At 33.6% G+C, this 22,554-nt stretch overlaps 1 protein-coding gene across 4 annotated transcripts in view; it reads left to right on the top strand.

Annotated features, from left to right (window-relative positions):
• FSTL5 (follistatin like 5) overlaps window positions 1-22,554 on the top strand; it is a 272,587-nt gene that overhangs the window by 137,707 nt on the left and 112,326 nt on the right. For all 4 annotated transcript variants that reach the window (XM_071431980.1, XM_071431982.1, XM_071431978.1 and 1 more), the window contains exons 5-6: window positions 10,304-10,500; window positions 19,280-19,400. In XM_071431980.1, the coding sequence (XP_071288081.1) occupies window positions 10,304-10,500; window positions 19,280-19,400 (318 nt within the window). The remainder of the gene's footprint in view (window positions 1-10,303; window positions 10,501-19,279; window positions 19,401-22,554) is intronic.

Genomic DNA, 22,554 nt, shown 5'->3' with positions numbered 1-22,554 from the left:
CACCACTTCCTCTTTATTATATAGGGAATATAGAAAAAGAAGAGAAATAAAGATTGAGTTTCATTTTCAAGGTTATTTGCAGAGTGAGTCTTTTTGGAAAGCCTTACTCTGGCTGCTTTCTTTCTGCTTTTTCAGTGCTACTGGAATGTCTTGTAAACATAATTACTCTTACTAGTTAATTCCACTCTTTTCTCAGAACAGGAATAATAATAGTAGTAGTGTTAGCACTAGTAGTAATAATAATAACAGCAGCAATAACATTCCTTGCCTCTATTACATGAATGTTGTGGTACCCTTTGGTTGTGAAAGAGACTTCAGTCTCCAAGGCAGATGGCAGACTAAATTCTGGTTACTTGTCACTGGTAGGAAGCTCTGAAAACTACCTAACTTGCAAATAATCTCAGAGTTAAGATAATATGAAGCTCTTTTTCACCTTTTTTTCCCTCTTCTTTCCTTTTCAGTTAAGGTATAGAGGTAAATTTAGGTTGAACCTGCATAAATTTATAAATCCTTAAAATAAGATTTTCATCCATTAACACAGTGTGGTACATATCACAGTACAATCTTCTTTCCAGTGTACTGCTTTTTCTAAAGACTTCAGTCTTTAAATCAGTTTTGTACTCCTATGGATACAGGAATTAAAGGACTTCAAGACTAATAGTAATTAATACATGCTTTTTATTTCTTGGCAAGGATTTTTGAACATTTGTGTTGTGTGTCTTATTAGTTACAATGAGAAAAGTCTGGTACTAGTATGTGGAATTCAGTCAGGCTGAATCACTAGAGATATTGTCACCACTTGTCTGTGCATATAAAATATGGTTTTACACAGTATTCATCTTCCATGAATTTCTTGTACATTACTTTTCGACAAGGGCGAGTCTAAAAAAGTAGGATATAGTTGGAAAAAATCCACTAAGTAATCTGATAGTAGTAGTACAGTTGTATTTGTGCATTTTCTGTCATGTATGGAAAGGGAATATCTTTTTCTCAAAATAATAATTTCTTTACCATGGTGTTGTTCAATATAAGAAAATAAAATTGAGGGAATTTTATCTAAATCAAATCTGTGCCTGCTATTTCAAGCAATCAACTAAGATGAAATTTATAGATCAAGTTTGTTTCTAGAGTTTTTTAAATGAGTTTGTGGATTTAATTTCTATTTAGTACAAAAATAAGAACTGAGGATACTGGTTTATAGCTCCAATTATTTCTATACAACAGCTAGTACTTTATTATAGTGTTCCCACTGTGTTCCTGTTTTTCTGAAACAACAAAAATATACCAGCAGTTAAACTTGTTCTGCAATGGTATCTCAAGCAGTATTATGCAGATACAATTTTCCCATGCTTAACAGGATAATTTACACCTTTACAACATTAAATGGTTTAAACAACCTCTCTTTTATCTTATTTGCATTTGAACCTGGCTGTTGCTTTATTATCATTAGTATACATAAGTATACATATTTATATATACACTCTGTTTCTGACATAATTTCCTAATGTATTTTCTCTGGAATTGTAATAGCAATATCACGTCAGGGGTTACTTTTCATTTGCATTTAATGTTTAATGTATCTCTTCTTATTTGTTAACCTGTTTGACATTTGCACCTGTTTTTTAGCAGTCTGAAAATTGAAACAAATGCGTTTTCACAATAGATTTGTGTGTGAAGTTTGAAAATTAGTTTTCCATTATATTTAGGAAGAGTCTGAATGTAATGATTTCTTTAATAGTTTTGAGGAAAACTTGGCCCTTTTCACTAGTTTCCTTTCACAGTTAAGGGTCTTTTCATTAGGCAGATGTTAGTTTAATTCAGTCACTGAAAGATTCTCTGCTCTTGGCATTTGCTCTCATGGCTCCTTCTCCATAAACCAGCTGAACCTGTATGGCTTCAAGACTGCACAGAAACTTTACAAAATTTGTGGTGGTGAAGAGCATTTTAGTATGGTGTGAGATGAGAATCCTCCTAAAGAGAAATACCCCAAAAGACAGCCTATAATGTTCTTTTTCATTCAGAATTTGTTTTTAGAGACTGGAAGTCTATTTACTTCAAAGACCAAGTTTGAAAGGAGGAAAACAGAAACAGCAGATGTGGGTATGACACTTCTACAAATAGACAAGAGTTGTATCCCTTTTGCAGGTTGCATATTTTGAAGTCTTACACTACCTCTCTTCATTTATCTGTGAACAGGAAACATATAGAATGAAAACTGTCAGTTTACATCATCTATTGTGAGGGGATAGATATACCCAATTGCTCTGTGGCACATGCTAGTTGACAGGTTGAAAGTCCCTATTTTAAACTGTTGGATGTTATTTTATGATCACTGTCATGTTTCCATACGTAAACCAGACCACCTATTTCAGAGATTTTACATAAAATTTATATAAAAATAATTCTGTATTAAAACACATAATTTTAGGAATTCAAGAGTATTCAATTCAAATGTTGATCTATTTTCTCTAGGTAGCCTATTCTGTGACTGTGAAAGAAAACAATGATCAAAACACTTTTTAAGGATGACTGGTCAAGCTTAGTGCATAATCTGAGAACTTGGCAATGTTCACACTGCATCTCTAAATACAAGTCTGGTTATGTAGGCCTGGCTTTTCTCTTGCATTGATTTACACCACTCTAACTTTCAAGTATGAGTCTGAGTAGAAATTCAGACACAAGTGTGTGTGATGCCAAGTTATTGTTAATTTTTGGCTCCATATATATACACACACAAATAAAACTGAGCCTCCTTTTCTTATAGCAAAAGACTGAATGTAACAACTTCTGCTATTAGCAGCAAAACCCAACTGTGCTAGAGGTGAAATAAAGGAAAAAGTGGGCATAGGTGATAGTGGAGAAGAAATAGGAATGGAGCAACAAAACTATGTTCTTTTTCTTTCATTCCCCAAAATTTCAGTACCTCTTTAGTTTGGCTTAGCCCAATCTTCATACCTTCCCTTCATAAACATATTAATACTCCACATTTCTGGGAAGCTTTTGGGAAAAGGAAGATTATGACTTAATGTTTCATCTGTTTCAGTAGCTTTCTGTTCTCTGTTTGTGTTTAATAAGAGAGAGCCCTCTGATACATGCTTCCCAAGAAGCAGAAGTAGAATTCTGCATAGATTTTCTGGTGAGGCTTACATTCCACAAGTGTTTTCTTGCTGGATGTGGAATGCTTTTTTTTTTTTTTTTTAATGTAGGCCTATAGCGTTTTACAACTTTCATAGCATCACTTTAGATACTTCAAGTCAAAAATTGTTTAAGCCCTGTGGGAGGAAGACTAACAGCAGCAATGGTTGCATTAACTCTACTAGAGGGGAAAATAAAATGCTGCATTAAACTTCTGTCTCAACCTTCATTTTTAATAATGCCTTCCTTTGGGACATACTGATTTTCTCTTCTTCACTCTCAAATTTCTTTTAAAGAGGACAAGGAAGCCGAGATTATCTTGTTAATGTTATGTGTTAATGTTTACTGATGAAACAGAAGGTTAATTTTTTTTAAGATGTATGAAACAAAATAGAAAAACTGATCTAAAAGCTTGAGCTGGATACAAGAAAAGAACCAAAACCCTTCCATCGTAAAATGCACTCATTTTCATCTCTTTACCGTGGTATAATACCTCAAAGTAAGCATGAACTACACGAGTAGTTCTGAGAAGTGATACCACTGTATGAAATCAGTGTGGATTTGAGTTGTTTCACCACAGGGTCAATCCTGTAGAAGAGTCCTGTATTTTCCAGTTTTAGACTAGCACTGCTTACAGTGTTTGTGGTGCTAACATGCTGTCCACACAACCCCAACATTCACTGTTTTCTCAGCTGTGGAAAATGATGTTTAGCTCATTACTGCCAACCTGCTAGAGCTTTCAAATGCCAGCTTGAAGGTGAAAGTTTATATGACCTATTTTCTTCCATCCAGAGATCTGTGATATGACCACTACTCTGCATTAACAACCAGAAGAATAACACAGATCACTACCCCAAAAGCTGATTTCAGTACTTTTTGTAACTGATTTTCAGTTGCTTTTTTGGTCAATTTTAATGTAAATTTATTACAGATTCTGCTGTCTCTTAAGCTAAATGGCATTTCTCTAAGGAAGATCTGAATAGTATGTCTGAACTATTGATTGTTTAGGCACTGAAAAGCTGTTTATATGTATCCCCAGATAAGTCTGGACACCAGACTTGTGCCAATATGTGGAATTAAGTGAAATTATGACTTTTGTCTTATGAATTTTAGCTTTGAAAAATTGCAGTGGTTCAGGACATTTTAACTGGGGGTATCTGAGAGAAGGACAACATTATTCCTAATTTACAAAGTACAGCTAAGGCTTTGAAAATCTAGGTTAATTTCTGTTTTATATACCAGCTATAGTAATTAATTAGAAGTCTTTTTCAAGGACAATAACAGATATAACTTTAAACTTTTGTATTTGTGTGCCTGTCTCTCTAGAATTGCATTGTTTGTTTATGTGGGAGCTATTTTTATATGTATATTCCATAACAATAGAGAGCACTGTTGAACATTCTTAAAAAAAATTGTAGCTATTTAAATCTATTTGCACAACAGAATTGAGTAAGTGAAGTCCTTAACACCTAAGTATCTTGACTTTAGCAGTAAGGCCGAATTTAGATTTAGATAATTGTATATGTCATTAGAAAGTTTGGACGGACGCACACAATAAGATGGAAAGCAGCACATCTGCTGTGTGTAAATTACCCAGCCCCCCCCATCCTCCCAAAAAAACCAAAAACCCAGAAGCCAAACACAGATTCAAAATGTCTTTTTTTTTTCCTTCTTTTTTTTTTTTTTACTACGTCTGAATATGTGCATCTGAGCAGCTGTTGGGCCAAAATTTGCAGGCCTGAAATCTCGTGGTTTTTTTTTCTCAAATTCTCATATTCTCACCTTTTATTTAAAACATAGCTTCAACAGGGAAAAGCTTTGATGTTAATCCCTGTTTATTTGCTTTGAGTGTAAAGTTTTCCTCTCTACCTGCCTCAAACTCTGGGCCATAGGTCAAAATTTAGTTCTCTGCTATGGGTGAGATGGTTTCTCTTCTAGGTCCAGAGCTTCAGTTAGGAGACCAAAGAATAAGAGTCAAAACTTTTGACCTCTAGATTTGGAAGATATGAATTTTATATTGAGAAATAAGATATTGTGAAATGATACCTGATTTGAAGTTTCTTTCAGATAAACCTAAGAAATTTTAGTGTGTAAAGTGTCCCTTTATTTGTCAGGGCTACAAGAGTAAAACTTTAATGCTTTAACTATAGGCAGATGTTGAGAAATAGCTGAATGGATGAAGACCTTCAAGTTTTTCCTTATGTTATGTTTGAAATTGATTGATATCAGATATGTCTGTGTGTATGTGCATATGCATGTGTGTATATGCATATCTGTATTTTTCTATATGTGTATATGTATGTGTGTATATATATATATATATGTATATATAGTCTTGGATTAATTTCTCATGTTTTCTCCAAGCAATATAATTTGTGATTTTGCAGTGAATTGTTTTGTTTAATTAGATTATTCTGAATATGCTCAGAATGTAGAAGGTTAGGTGTTGCTGCTTATAAGGTCTATTCCATTTCCTACAATCTGATTTATGCATATATCTGTTTTGGATTATTTAAAACTGCTCATATGAGATATGCTTCACTGAAAACTAGTTGCCATATCTGAAAGAACCAAAGTTATTTTAGTTTTAAAAGAATAATGTGGAAACTGTTTGTGCTATATAGATAAAAATCTATCAATAGATAGAGATAAAATTCAGTGCAAAATCACAGATAGCTCAGAATCAAATTGTATCTCAGCAGCTGATGTCTTTTGTAGGGATAAACATGCTGTGAATATTAGCTTTCTGACACAGGGGTTGTTCCTGCTAAATGGAGTGGCTCAGGCAAAGAAAAGCTAAAGTATTAACCATGAATGTGGTGAAAGAACTGAGAAATCAAATGGTTTGCTTTATTGTGTTTTTTAAATATGTGCATTCTTTTCTTCTTTGTGTATATTCGTGTTTTTCTAAAAACTACGGAATACATCAATCTGATATCTGACTTTGGATGTAAGGAGTGTTCCCTAAATTATTAACTTAGCTGATTCTTTATTATTTTTCTGTAGGTGTTAAGAATGTGTATGTTCCTTTCCCACATTTTCATAAAGAATTAGTTCATTTTGTGATAATTTTTTCTCCATACAAATTAATATCAACTAATTGTCAAACAGAACTTCTTTTTCTGTTTTAGGCAGATACCAGCATTCAATACTGTCTAGAAGGACAATAGCACTCAAAATCTAACTTTGCGCTGTTTCCTAGGTAACAGGGATACAGCTACATAGCTCTTGCACTGAATGGAAGGAAGCAGCTAATGTTTCCATTTTTCTACTATTTTTGAGTTTCAATGAATTAAACCCTAAGAATATCGCTATTTCAGAAAGAGCAAAATATGGAACTGGAGACCTGCACTTAGATTCCATTGTGTTTGTCCTGTCACTTTTAGGTGTCTGCACATCTTCTATAATTGCATAGACAATGGCTTAAAACTTGTGAAATAAATCATGGTAGAGGTTTTTTTTTTTACTGAGGTTTTTTTTACTGAGGGTTTTTTGTTTGTTTTGGTGTTGGTTGGTTGGTTTTTTTGGAGAAAAACTCTTGTGTAGTAGAACTGGTCCTTTCCATGAATGAAATGAACAGGAAAGCAAATTTTGTGTTTTCTTTTTCTACTATTACTTTCTGGGATTTTTTCAGAAAATAACTATTTATTTTTGTAGGAATTCTTGTTCAAAAATGAAAGAAAAAAGTGCTAAAAAATGGAATTAAGTTAATAAATTATGTACATGTCGGTTACCCTTTCATGTATGTAGCTAATTATATAGAATTTAGTAGGCCTTTTTGGAAGTAATATAATTGTAGTGTATTCCCAGTAGTTTGTCTTTCTCAATTTTGTTAAGCATAAATTACTTTTCCTCGCTATAAAGGTTGACATACTAATCCCCATTTACCATTCATGTGTCATTGAGACAGCTATTTCACAACTAATGCTTACTAAATTAGAACATAAATAAAGTAACTGAGTTTTTCTTTATGCTGCTACTCCAGCCTGGGGGAGGTCTCTTGTAAATAGAGCTTCATTCCTGTAATTTAAACATCAGCTTTACACTTCCTCAAATATTGCAGTAAAAGGCAATCATGACAATGAGAAGCAATTTGTTAATGAAATTGTGGCCTGTGTTCAGTAGGAGTCTCTCATTGTTTCCTTATGATTCCTTTATCTGTCAGTAATATCCATCCATCATGCTTGTCCTTAAATTACAGATGTTGCTGTAAAGACTACTTTCAATTATGTATAAAATTGAAAAGCTTTTAATGTAGTATAGCTGTGGACACCTGGTTTACCTCAACTTTAGTTATCTAAGATCATAACCTGACAGTTCATCTCTCACTGGATTCAAGTGAACTGCTAAAATTCATAGTAATATTTAGAAAGCGGGTGTTAGATCAAAAGATCTATAGATCAAAAGATCTATACATAATATAGTACTTCTAACAGATTACTTTGCTGAATTTGTGAATGAAATTTTTTCTACAGAAAGTACCCAAACTTGTGGCATTAGCAGTCTCTCAGATTACTTGGTATTAGACAACATTTATGGATTTTATTAAAAAATGATACAAATACTTTTCTCCTCTGGTAATATGTATAAATGGTTTATAAACATGCAATATTTAAGTGCTCTTGTAGGACTATTATACTAGCTACAGAAGTTTGTGCTGTGCAAGGAGAAGTAGAAATGTCATGGAAAAGATGTTTTCTGAATTCTTCTCTCTGAACAGGTGCTGTGACAGAATACATTAGTTCATTTTTCCTTAAGTTTTAGATGCAAAGTTAATGTCTAAAGTACATTAAAATGTCTTTCCTGGAATGCAATCAAACTTCCTTTACAACTTTTTTCCATAAAATATTTGGAGTTAAAATTAGGAAGCACAACTAATTATTGCAATGTTTTTCATGATCATGTGATAAATACATTTAACTGTTTTTCCTCTAAATTTGCATGACTTGTAAAATCACTCATGGAAATATTTGTGCAATTTGCACATAAGTTGTCCAGAATTTATAATTAAATAATCTTCAATATTCAAATGAACATTAGCATCATTATTGCCTTTGTTGAGATGAAAACCTCTTTTCAATTCTTGGTCAATCATTAAAGGGACAGGCATGGTTCTGTGCTTAAAGGAAAAAAAAAATCATCAGTGTGAGTTTCTCTTTTAAACTCGGGCATGAAGCAACTTGTCAATGCTACTGTGACAAATTCATGATTTAACAGATATTATTAAGAATACAAACTCTTTTACTCTGTTCTGTATCTGTAAAGAATAGCTCTTTGCAGTTTTAAACTTGCAGAATGAGACTGATCATCTTAGGGGCTAAAATCTGAATGTGATAGCTAGCTCTGATAGCCATACACTAACTAACAAATAGGATTTGTCTTGTCTTCCCTGCATCCCTGCAAAATGGTGTTAGTCATCACCTAGACAGCCAGACTGTCTTTTCAAAGGCACCACAGCCAGGAAAGTTTTCTAGGGGAGACAAAGATGGTGCTTATTTTCTGGCCCAGTCTCTTGGAGTTGGCCCAAATGAATTAGAGTATGTTCAAGTTAAGTGCTCTTTTCCCTCCCCACCACCTGGAGCCTGCATCCCTTCAGATGGCAAGGTTTGCCCACTGCAGCTTCAGAATGCCTGAGGAATAAACGTTTCCCTACTGAGCATTTCTGCATTAGACCCCTGAAAAGCAGTCACGCAGAACTCAGTTCTTATAAATTGTGTGGCCTCAATCTTCATGCCCCTGGCAGATGAGGACAAATATGCAAATACCATGCATAGCTTAGGCTGTCAGTTAAATCCAACTTGGGTCTGTCTATTTCTGTTACTTAAATAGCTATATAACAGTTGGTGTCTTTTAGAAAAACCAAAACAAAAAAGGCTAGGAGTGGTTTTGATTCCAAAAACCATTTTTTCTTCCATGGTTTAATATCTATCATAAATCTTTCTCTTCTAGATCTGAGTCTTTCTAGGGTAGTGAGAAGCATTTAGGTGCTTCTTCCCTCTCTGCCTTTTGTAATGTCTGTGAATATGTTCACAGTATCACCATAACAATGCACCTGCCATTAAATATACCAAAATAATTAATTCTAGTCCCATACATATAAATTAGATAATTCTTAAAAGATCCACTTGCGAAAAAATCTGCCTATGCAGTTTCCATGAGGTTAATAGTTGTTTCTCATAAATCCATGTAACTTCAGAATAGTGACTAAAAAGAAGATTGCAAAATAACTTTCTTTGCTAATCAGTATATTGCTGCAGTCTTGAAGTTACTGCTTGAAGTTAAGTATTGGCTAGCTGAAAATATACATCTGCAACAAATTCATGGTGTTAGGCTGGTACACAATTGCATGTCTCATGTTATAAAAAGCCCTTTCAAAATCCTAAGATTATCTTAATAAAAAACACCAAACTCACTCTTTTAAACTGTTTCTCTATCCAGTTTAAAATATGCAGTGACTGAAATAAGAAAACACCAGGCATACATTATTTTGTGGTTTGGTTTAAAATAAGTACTGACTGTAATCATTGTATGCAGGACGTTTCTGTAACATTTTCCACGTTATAGAAGACTTGATAATGAAAGGAGTAAATCAGATCTTGTCAAGGATATCCTTTCCCTTCCTTTTGCAATCCTACCTTTTCTTGTTCAAATAAGCTTGCTATGTCCAATAAATGAAAAGGTAGAGATAGCTTATGAGCACTCAAGAGTAATTTCTGCTTTCTGAAGTCAAATATTATTATGAAATATATAGCATATATTTTTCTGTCATATTTGCAGGGGTTTTTTGCATACATTGCATTTCTACATTTATATGAAAAGCTTTACTAGAGGTAAAACTTTAATAAATCTTCAGATGCACGTTTACAGAATGATAAATTTAAAAAGTGCAGTCTTGAAAACTGATAGAAGTTTCCTTAGTTTCTATAAAAAGAAAACCTTGTCTGAGAAAATATCTAAAACTGCAATAATTTGTTTTTGTTTTAATTTGAAGTCCAGACAAAGAAATGTTACGGTTCAAACTACTACAGAATTAATTTCTCATCTCTTAAAATAACCCTGTTTGTAGCACTATATGCTTTTTCATGTTTTGGTTTTGTTTTGTTTGCCTTTAAACTTTTAATAGGAAATTAAGTTCCAAATAATCTTGTTTTGTGTATTTTCTTTTCAGGGGATAAATGCAAACCTACCGAATACACTGAAGTGAAAAATATGTTACTAGATCTACAAAACCAGAGATACATTGCACAATCAAAAGATAAATCTGTTGGTGAGAAAATGGCATTAAAGAAACTTCTTACAGACCAAATGTTCAATTATTTTGATTCAGACAACAATGGACTTGTGGATATTAATGAGTTATCTCAGGTAAGGTTAAATTTTTGTTTCTATTAGCACAGTGACTATTCAGATGTCTTTTTCAGGATGTGTACAGAGGGAATATAATTTAGAAAATGTGAGTCTCTGAGATATAAAACTTAATTTGAGAATTTTGAATGGCTAAATTATTTAGAAATTCTGCAGTGGTTATTTAGCAATTTGAATATAATGCTTTGAAATGTGCTACAGTGTGTTAGAGCACTCTAGGCTGCTGTGACCATGAGTTGTTTTATCATCCGTGGCACACTGTCATCAAGTTCAAGTGTATAGATGTACTGTAGAAGTTGAAAACAATTAAAATAATGAAGTAAATCACTTCTGTAATACCAAAGAAATGTTACTGCTTTATCTTAGTCAGGGCTAGAGAAGTACAGAAGAAATCTTGCAAAGAGAGTTCAAGGTGGTCTCTAAACAGAAAATTTTAACTAATAACATATCTAGACCAGTAATTGTTGCTCTGGTAGGCATAGCAGCACTAGCCTTAATCTACCTGAAAGGGTTGATTCTATTAAAGAGTGTTGACTGGGCAACTGTACCTTGATTACTAGAAACCTAATCATGGCTAAACTGTATTAATGAGTCTAATACTGGGCAGCTGATTAAAATTTTTAAAAATAGCATTTTTTGGATGTGAATGTTGAACATTATCCTGTTCATGGATATGGCAGTGTTGCATGGCAGTGTTATGAAATATGCTGGAGTTATCATTTCCATACAGCTAACTTTGAAAATTTTTGTTGCAATTCCAAGGACCAGAGGGTGATTGCAAATATAGGTATCATGTCAACTCCTAATACACTATTTCAAAAGATTGATTTAAAAATATTTTTCTGTACTTTTACAATATTGATTTTTCCTGCAGCTCTCTTCAACTTTTAAGGGACTTTGATGCCTGTATATATCTTACAAATAATAATTTATCTATGAATACACTATATGAATAGATAACATAGATAGGAATTACATTTATAGATTTGCAAACTACATTTAATTCTTCTCTATTCAGTTGCTGCATCTATACTTTTCCTTTTGTGTGTGCATTAAATATAGTTTTAAAATAATAAAAAAATCTTCCATTATTGTGTTTTCAAACTTTCTATGTATACGTTCCCAACATACTTTTTTTTCTATAAGGTGAATTTATAATGGCAGATGTAAAGTAGCTCTTTTTCACAAGTATGGAAACAAGTCATCCTCAAACCCCAAATATGTGGGTTTTGTTTTTGCTAAAACTCATTAGCTCATTGGAGAAATATCAAATTATTCAACCTACAGATGAATGCAAAATAAATTCATTGTTGGTGCTGTTTGCATGGTTATTGTATGGTTTGGAAAGTAGATACAGGAGCCTCAATGAACCCCATGAGAGACCCATGCTGGAACAGTCAGTTCCTGAAGGACTGTGCCATTTGGAAGGGACCAGTCCTGGATCAGTTCAGGAGGAACTGCATCCCATGGGAAGGACTCATGTTGGAGCAGTTCCTGTCTCCTGTAGGAGGAGAAGACTGAGAGGAGATCTCCCTCTAAGGAGGAAAGAGTAGAAAAGAGAGCGTGTGATGAACTGGCTGCAGCCCCCATTCTCTGTCCCCCCGCTCTGCTGGGGAGGGAGAATATAGAGAATGTATTCAGTGAAGTTAAGCCCCTTGGAGGAAAGGAGTTTTTAGATTTAGTTTTATTTCTCATTTATCTTACACTTGTCTGATTGGTGTTGAATTCAGTTAATTTGTCCCCAGGCTGAGTCTGTTTTGCTCATGACAGTAACTGGTGAGTGATTGCTCCCTCACTTTATCTTGGCCCATGAAACTTTCATTTTCCAGTCAGGGTCAACCATCCACAGGGAGACGTTACCATACTCCTGAAAATGTTCTCAGGATTAGGAGAATTTTTCTCAGTTGTGCTCACAGTCAAAATTTTGGAATCTGCAGAGTTGTCATAAATAATAGCTCCTCTCTGCATTTTAAATGTAATCATATTAAGGGGATATGAAAGGAAACATACTTGCTGTAGAAAACAAGGACTCCTGAAGTTAATTTATGTTCATGTGAATATTGAATTTCAGTTTATAGTGCATCTTAAATTTTACATCTTGTCAATCTTGCTGTGCAATCAGACCCTTGGATTGCATTTATTTTTTTGTAGGTGTCCATATAGTCATCTTACCTAATGTAAAATTGAAATTAATCAGTTGGAGATTGGAAATGGTGACAGCAGCATTCCAATTTTATTGATGTATTTTGGAAAAAAAGTCATAAGGTTATTGAATTTGCATCTTGATGCAAGAGAAACAAGAATTTTTCTCCCTCAAAAAGCAAAAGTAGTATTCTTCCTTAAAAAAATATATTTCAAATACTAAGAAAGGTTTGAGGTTTTTGGGGTTGTTTTTTTGTTTGTTTGTGTTTTTTTGTGGTTTTGGGGTTTTGTTTTGGGATTTTTTTTAAATACTTCAAGAATTATAGCAATACATTAAAAATTGGCAGACTATTTTTTTTCTACTGTTTCAACAATTCTAGCATCTGGGTATAATATTTTTCTTGGCTTTGTAGTCCAATACAGAATTGCAGCTAAAAAAGAATTTTAACTCCAATACACTGGGTAAATGTAATAGGAAAGCAGTGGGGTTACATAGCTCCATGCAGGCTCAATGGACATTTTTTTCCAGTATAAATTCTTCTTTGCCTTGACTGCTTTAATCGCTGCATCTGACTCATTTAATGTTTTAGTTTCCAAATCTTGTATTGGCAAGTGAGATGTGGCTTAATTTTAAAAGAACTTACGAATTCAAACTTTTAGACCAGTCTGTTTTGAGAAGTAGGTACTAAACAGAGAGAGTATCTATCTTTCCAAACTGAGACCTGTGAAACAGGCAGGATTCTCATCATCTTCATCATCTCTGAGCAATGTGTCTGCAAGGTTTCCAGTAAGGTGAGGTGGTTCCTTGAAAGGTTTGGTTTGTTTTTAAAGCACTTTGGCACATTTTAAATTAATCCAAAATAATGGAAGATAATTGAATCTTCTGGTTAGCTATGAATTTTCAGTTGTTAACGGACTCATTTGTTTATTTATTTTATCTTATGGAAAACCAAGCCAGAATTTAATAAAAATTTGTAAATTAAATACCAGTGTTTCTATCACTGTAGACTGCTTGATTACTGTATATTGGTTTTGCTGTATAAAAGAGAAAAAAGCAGAAGTATTATTAGTAGGCATGGGAATAAAATGTGTTTTTCCAGTTATGAATGCAATTATTCTACTATGGTGGAACTGCCATTTTATAAGCAGTAAGCCTTCTCTAGTTGCCATCAGTGAAAGATGCATAGGCTCTAAAAATGTTTCATTGCTTAACAATGAAATTCAAGGTTCTCTTTGAAGGAAGAAGTGTATGAACTGAAATAATCTATACTTGATTCGACTTTGTGGGTTTTTTTTATTTATGTCCTACACTAGTGAACTAAGAAAGCAAAATTTTACAGAAAAGGGAAGTGACATAGCCTGAAAGCAAGTTGAATATGTAATAATAATAATAAATTTTCCCCTTCCTTTCCCTCCTTTCAATTATCAGGTTTTAGATTCAAAAGAAGAAGTTAGCATCCTTATTTATGAACTGCTATCTGTAACTTCAAATACCTGAATATTTTCCTTTTACTTACTAGCTTAAAGTAGGACAAAAGAAAATACATTACATTTCTATAAAAACTCATCCTTACTTCTGCAAAAACAAAATTATTTTAGTTTTATTTCTGTATTAATGATAATGCTTTTGCACTTTATGCCAGCCAATACTTCATGGGACTTGTTTGCATAGGTACAACTTATATAAATTGCATCTCTCTGTCTGACTTTGTTTCTTAAACTGATCAAAATACTTGGTTGGACCCTGGCATTTTAATTTTTACCTTCATGACTTCTGATTTTGCATCTAATCAGTGCTGTTATTAAGAGTTATTTGGATGGCTTGGAACTCAGAGAAGGGATAATGAGTCTATCATCTCTTTGTGTTGTTAATCAACTCTGGTTTTAACTACATGTTACATAGGCAGAAGAAAATTTTGTATATTGAGTTATAGTTCTATTTATTTTCTGCCATTAATTAGGGACATGTAATTTAGCTTACATTATCTATTTTTAACGTCACTAATCTAGGAAAAAGAATAAGCATGCACTATATTCAGTTTTAGGTTCAAAATAAAAATAAGAACCCTCTAAGAAACTTTCAAATTGGGAGACATTAAGACTGTCTTAGGGATGAGTACTGAGATAAAGCTTACAAACACTGTGAATGCCATACAAACTCCCCACATCCTGATCTTTCTTAGGTGCCTTTGATTTTATCAAGTAGCAGTATTTCCCATTATATTCTTGCAGGCTGTGAAGGAAGCAGGAGCAAGCTTTATTTCTTGAAAAGAATCTTGAAAAGGACTGGCACAATGGTGCAGGATTTTGTTTGCACTTATTGTTTTATCTTGGTTAAGTTCAGAGCCACAGGCTCAGAGTGGTGGTGGTTGCAGGTTTAATTCTGAGATGTAGAATTTTGTCCAGCCTATCTATGTGGCCCTAATACCTATTCTGGTCTTACACTGTGAGCTAGGCATTTATGGCATTATATTTGCAGACACCTGAGGACGCATTTACATCTTCCTAGTCAGATTAGGTTTTCCCTCTGCTAAATGAAGAATTGGAAAGGCAGGAAAATGGGCCTCTCATTGTAGTAGTTTGCAGAAAGGCATCTCATATCTGAGCTATGTAACTTGGTCGGTTTGGGATAGTATTGAGGCAATACCTTGAAATGAAATTGAGCACTTGCCTTTGTAGGTCACTAGCTGTGGGTTTAGCAGTTCTGGTATCTGCTCGGGGTTCTCTGTGTCATTCTGTGATGCACAAGTCCTATATCTTTACATATATCAAAGGTATCACACTACTATAAATAGAGGGTTGTGTTGCTGCCCTACAGAACTTGGTGGTAAGTTATAAGAATCTTGATTTAACTAGATTAACAAAAGCTAAAGCAAGGAACAATTTGCCAACGTTTATTATCAATTTGGTTTCATTATTAATCAATTATTTTAATTTATAAAAAGTTATACTGCTGTGGAAGATGGTGGAACAAGTAATTGAACCCCCCTTATGCAGTCAGAATTAATTTGGAGCACAGTTTTCACAATCTCTGGTGTTTGATGTGCTTAGTGTTTTATCAAGCACTGAGTGGCACTGTTGTGATGAGGTACTTGTTTTTAGGGAAGATGAATGCACGTGAACTGAGGGACCCTGTTTGATTTAAAGGAAGGTTATGTTTGTATTTGTACTTATGTAGCATTTTCCTTGGGGAGGGAGGTACATAAAGACTATTAATCACAGGCAAGCAAAAAACCGCTGACCAATAACACTTGAGGTAACGTGGGCTAATGAAGAATGTGTTGTGTTATTTGTTGTCTAGTTTCCTGAGATCCGCATATTTTTCATTTTGACTGTCAGAAATCAGATTAAAAGGAATGAATCAATCTATTCTGATGTGCAGTTTGTAATTTTTAACCAGATTAACTTTCCAAATCTTCTAAAATTTGGAGTTGTATTGACTAAATTTCTGAGGGGCTCTGAACTGAGGTGACCGTATGGTGTTTCATAGGAAATGGATAATTGTGTGCTATATCTTTTAGACATTTAATCTTTTCCAGAAAATGCAAATCCTTCCTCCATATTTCAAAGAGTATTAAATTCTAATGGATAAATTTCATTTTTTGGAAAAGACATCTTTAGTTTGAAAATCTAGGTAAGTTTCTAATTTTTCAGTATTTATAGGGTTTCATCATGAACCATCAACAGTTTTGCTGTATATTCTGCCTTTTACCAGTTTATAATATTGCAAGTAAATGCTTCATTGACTTAATGCAAATTCAAACAAAAAATTGTGGGCATAAGTATTTATGAATCTTCTCTGATATGAGTTTTCATCTTAAAAGTTGGAAATAAAATAGTCCATGTTTGACCTGTATGGCATAATGATAAAATTGTGCAAGCAATCTTAATCAGGCTTTAGCCTTTACACTTTATTTCTAGGTTGTGACTTGCTAAAAAATTTGCCCGTTTTTCTTCTGCCTCACTAAGAAATCATCGTTTAGTTTAACCAAGGAGTAGACAGCCTGGTTTTAAAGAATTGACTTAAGAAACAGTTTCCTTGTATTTTGCTCTTCTCCATGGACAGAAATTAATAGATCAATTGAATTTAAAATTTAAGGTGTGTTGTTGGATCATCTGTGAACCACAAGTGTGATTACATGGTGGTGTATCATATACATGGAATTTTATTCTATTTGTCCTACACTTTTAAGTAATGTCTTGCAAAAAACTTCTGTAAGGAAGTGTGCAACCTTAATTTGTCAGGCAGGCATATTGGCTTTGCTGGAGTGTCATATGGCTTGTAACGTCATATCTCAGTTGATCTGCAGTTCAAGTTGCTACAGAACAGATCCAAACCCCCACACCCTGAGTTGTACCTGGTTCTGAGCCATATCTCATGATAGAATATTAGTCTCCCTCCCCTTCAAAAGGAAAAGCCAAGCAACAACCCAAAATTAACCTTCTGTGAAAGGTTAATTTTTCTTCTGATCACAGAGTTGATCTGATCCACCAATCTCATTGGAAAATTGGGAGATGGCTCGATTCTGCACAAGAGAATTCAGGTTGGAACAGCTCTTATAGCAGGAAATCACAGACACAGATAATTAAGATTAATTATCATATTAAATCCCTTCTGTATCTTCTGAAATCTATCCTCACAGACTCACAGGTTGGAGGGTTTATCAACAGTGAGCATATTTTCCAAGGAATTCCGAAGTATATCACCAGCATAAAAATGTCTGTACAAAAAAAAACCATTGAATATTTTATCTGTAATAAAAATGGTAGGTTTATTGTAGACAAAAATTGAGTAATTGCCAGGATGATAACATGTACCTGTCTGTAGTATCATTATTTGAAATAGTAGAATCATTCAATCCAATATTTTTAAATTATTCTTAAAAAAATATGTTGCTTTTCATTTACACTTGGTCAATTTGAACAGATAACAGATTTTATTTTGAAGAATAGAAGCTGAGAACATGAATTTTAAATTTAAAATGTGGTGTTTTGGGGATTTAAAAAATGTTTTCCTCAACCTTAGGTGTAAAGTTTCATCTTTATTTGTACAGTTGAAGATAGTGAAAGCAAGCGCATAAAACAATGAAACAATGAGAGGAACAATGCTTTTCATACTGAATATTCATGGCCTTGAAATTTCAGTGATTGCTAAAGTTTCCAATACACACCATTACATATTTAGTTTGTGTTGTATAACTGTAATGGGTTTAGATTTACTAATTTTTCCCAGACTACACTTTTGTCCTTTATGTACCAGCTGCAAGATCTACACAATTTCATGTTTTCTTAATTCACTTTAATGTGAACTCAATAAAAAGGCTTTTAAAGGATGGGAAGTAGTTAGCACTAATATTCAGGTAGCACAGTATGTATTTTTAATTGATAATAGCAAAAGCTGGTTTTGTAGTGGTTTTTCTTATCTTTGTAAATGGTTTTCATACTCTCTAATGTACTGAAAAGGTGATTATCCTTTATAATGCTTTTATATTATTATGTAGGAGATGACTTCTGGTAGCATAAAATGTTTGTGTCTTTTCCTCTAATGCTCCTGTTATTCCCTATTATTCTTTGAGATGTTTTGTTTTTACCTGAATAGTAACTTGACAAATTCCTTTGCAGAACAACTGAAACACAAAAGCCCCTGTATTCCTTGTTTTTCAGAAGATATGCTCTGTTGATATAAATATAATAGTGGTTTTGCAGTTATCATAGGAGATTGATAAAGGGTTGGAGGAGTAATTATTTTACCTAGAAATTAACTGCAGTTACATTTTTTTCAGTGCCTAATATAAAACTGTAAACTGTGCAATATTGCAGTGAAAAGTTGCATTAGTTTTGGCTTTTTCAGTTTTGAGGTAGCACTCCTAGTACATGCCCCATATAATATGACAATTGTAAATCCCTCTCAGCATCTTAAAAATTCTTCAGCTGGAATCTCAGTAGATGTTTATGACATACACAGGCCTAAAACAAAATAGTACATATATTAAAGAATGTTTCTTTGGGATAAGTTCATTAGAGTTAAAAATCTAACAGCTATTAATTTGGATGTATTTACAAGTTGTATGTGTCCCCACTGAGAAACAGGAGCCTTTTCAGGTCAGCTACTTATATAACAGGTTTTGGTAAGGTAATAGGCTTGCCAAAAGCCTGTAAGAACTTGACACAATTAGTAGGATAGTAAGAGTTTATATTAGCTATTTTTGGAAGTGTCTTTGTTTGGTTTCTGTAGGTTAGAAATTAGAGGAAAAACACATTATGCCTTTTATACTTGGAAAATTAATATTGTAGGTATATTTGAATGTTTTCTAATCACCATTCCTGTATATATAAAGTAAAATCAGCTTTAAAATTCCCAGTATCTTTATAGTGCTACAGTCTGTCTCCATTATATGCTGTGTATATTCTAAAAAACTTTTGTGTCATTTCAGAGAGTCTGTCCTAAAGGTATTAACTTTAAAAAGTGTAATAAATAATTACAAAGTAACTGAAAATCCCTGACTTTACACAGCTGCAGTTCATTGCCCCACAGCAGCCTTAAAATGATCTATTAAATGATTATTAGAAACAATTAATTATACCAGAGAACTCAAAGAGCTCAAATGTAATTTCATGGTTATAATTTTCTTGTCAGGTAATAAAACGGGATGAGCTTGGCAAGGAGCCGTCTGACTGCTCCGTGTTCGATTTGCTGAAATATGATGATTATAACAGTGACAAGCACCTAGATCTAGAGGAGTTCTACAGAGCATTTCGTAAGTACCAAGACTAGCCTCTTCCTTGACTCGTACTTTCTCTTTCTTTCTGTTTTCCTGAATGGTGGTTTTTGATTTTTGAAGTATGAAACGTTTGGATGCTGTACTTAAATTAGCAGAATTTAATAGTCATGAAACAACAGGAAACTTTTTTAGCAGAAATCAATGACACCCAGTAGCTTCCTGATTTATGAAGGAATTTGGCAATGGAGAATTCATGGATAATCTTTCTTGATGCCAACATGCATTGATAAGTCTGTGTTGTGTGCAAGTGGCAAGTAGTGTGGTCAAGACATAATCAATGGAACTGGAATACATCCCTGCGCCCTTTGTTTATGAGTGCTGATAATAGCATTTTTGACAAACCCAGCAACAAATGTAAAATTTCTCTTAGGTGCCTTGTGGCTTCACAGGACTCAGAAGGAGATAAAGATTTGTGGTGTAGTTTTGCAAGGTATTTGTTCTCTGGATGCCAAAGGGGTCTCAGGACAAACGTGTGTAGTACAAGCAAACAACTTGACTGAATCACTGGGTTAGCAGACAGAAGAAAGATGTTAATAGCTTTTATACAGTAATATCCACATATTTTGTTATATCCAGATAAGAACTGATGATTTTTCACTCTTGTCTACCTCAAATTCAAGGTTCAATCTTAAAATCTGACTTTGGTTTAAAAGCTTTTGCTCTAAACTCAGTAACATGGCAGGACAGAAGATCAAGTTTGTCCTAAATTCTTTTTATAATTACTTGTCATACATTGACTAGTCCATTAATGTATCTTTATTTTGAGTAATTACAGACTGTTGCTTCTTGTAGTTTATCTTTGGGCAGATGAGCACTCAGCCACTTCAGGTGATGTCAAATGAAAAAGGTATATAAAACTGCTTTGTTTTAAACTATAAAGTAGTGAGTTGATATTAGAAAAAAAAAGAAAAGATGCATGGAAAGCAAAAAGAATAAACATGAAAGGAATAATCAAGACAGACTGCCTGAAAGTATCTTAGTTTTTTTACCATTGAATTAGATTTTTATTTCTCTGAAAGTCTTTCAGAAAGTGTGATTTTGTGATGCAGCTTGGCTGAACAAATTACTCGCTGCTCCTAAAAATAACTTGGTCGTACTTCCTGAGGTTATCTGACTGGCTTTCTTGCAGTGCCCTAACAGTCACAGTCTCTCCTCTGAGTCGCTTACTAAGTCAGCAGAAAAATATTCACCCTCTATGTCCCACCCCAATCCTGTTGTGTGACCTGAATTGATTAAGTGAAGGGTCGGACCATAACTCATGCAAAAGAAGTGTGAGCAGAGCCAAGAAATAAGGTGGAGGAAGAAAATGAGGGCTCTTAGGACATGGTGATGGTGAGGTTAATTAATTAATCTGCAGCAGCAAGACACTAGGAAATACCTTAATTTCTTTTTTAAAGTTGTGATACAAGTTTGGCTTACAAAAATTTACAGAACTATATAGCATCTGTAGAAAAACACTCATTAGCTGAGATTATGTGGCTACATGTTGTACTTCTAGATCATGGTGAAGTGCATAGATGTAGAAGTTGATATAGAAGCCTTTATCATATACAGCAAGCCAAGAAGGTTAAAGACATGTTTAAAGCATTAGCATGATTTTTGCAAACATTGTATTAATGGAAGCATAGCATTGTTCTTCGAAATAAGACTTTGATGTGTCTCTGAGGGACTATTTTGTATAGTTCTAAAACTCCAGACATAAGAATAGCTTTTTGTTATGTATTTTTAATGGACTTTTGAATAATGAAAATAATTTCCATATGGTATGTTAAACATTGCCTTAATATGAATGTTAATGAAAACATTAGATTATAAAAGATTAGGAATCAGTTAGGTTTCTTTGTTGCAATAGAGTAGTGGAGAAGACCCTATTTAAAATTAAAAGGCTGTCTTAGGAGATGATTTCTAGAGTAAGATTCATTCTTCTATGTCATTAACAAAACTTAGATGTATTCATTGCATATTGAAAAATATAACCTAAAACCAGCTGCTACTTCATTGTATGGTGTGTGCCCAGAAAGCCAAAGAAATGTGACAAAGTGTTAGGCTCTGTAATGAGGATAAAATAAATACTCTTGAAGTAAATTTGAGGATTAACCGTAGTTAGATTTCATTTTATCTTAAGAGAGTTTGAATTCAGTTAGTTTGACCTATCTCACCACCATTAACAAAAATTGTATAATGCTATAAAAGTATAGCATTATATATATATATATATGTAAAAATAAATAAAAGCTAAGCAAAACCAAAACAAATTGAGTGTGGCACCTGGTCACTTGACTGGAGCTCTTATGGCTAAGCAAGATGACACAAAGCTGAAACCAAGCTCTCCACACAAGCCATGCCAACCCAAGGTAAAGCAAATGTGACAGCCCCTCTCCAGAGGCTTGTGTTGTTTGCCTATGGCAAAGCTGGTGAGATATTACTAGTAATGCCAAGCCTGGACTTACCAGCATAAAGAGAATTAATATAGACATGGAACCAGATCCATGTATGAAAATGTAGACAAGAGGCATCACAACACGTCTTTCACACACTATTCCAAAAAAAATCTCTTCAATTAAGCATCCACCTACAAAATAATTATACATTTTAATTTTCTTCAATAAAGTCACATAGAAAGATTGCAAATATTTCTTCCAAATACAAATAAAGCTTTTCTTCCCCCAGGATTTTCTTTAAGTACTTAATACTTTTGAGTTTACATTCTATTTTATGGTACTGTTATGATTTATTCTTTTTCTTATTATGCTACATTATGATCATATGTTGTATCTTTAAAATTATCCCATTTTACAATATGGAAAAGATAATTTTTCACCAGCTCGGACACTTTCAAACATCTTGAGCAAATAGAAGGCAAAACATGCAAGTTTTTTCAAATGGTTTTCATAACTATCTAATGACTGAAAGATTCAAACTGTGTAATGGTATTTCCAGGGGATTATCTTCTAAAATATGATAGTGCTACTTGTTATTTGGAGACATTTAAAAGACTTACCCATTAATTCAAATAAAAAAATTCTTCTAGAATTTTTTGACCTCTTGCAGGATCCCATCAATTGAACTTGACAGTGTGTTTTTCATGGTTTTTTTTCCCATTCCTTTACCATTATAATGTACATATGGA

Source organism: Agelaius tricolor, unplaced genomic scaffold (genome assembly GCF_023055355.1).
Source record: "Agelaius tricolor isolate 1412-34295 unplaced genomic scaffold, bAgeTri1.0.p SCAF_8, whole genome shotgun sequence".
Classification (NCBI taxonomy): Eukaryota; Metazoa; Chordata; class Aves; order Passeriformes; family Icteridae; genus Agelaius; species Agelaius tricolor.
The sequence above is the reverse complement of the archived record's forward strand: the minus strand, read 5'-3'. Positions and strand labels throughout refer to the sequence as shown.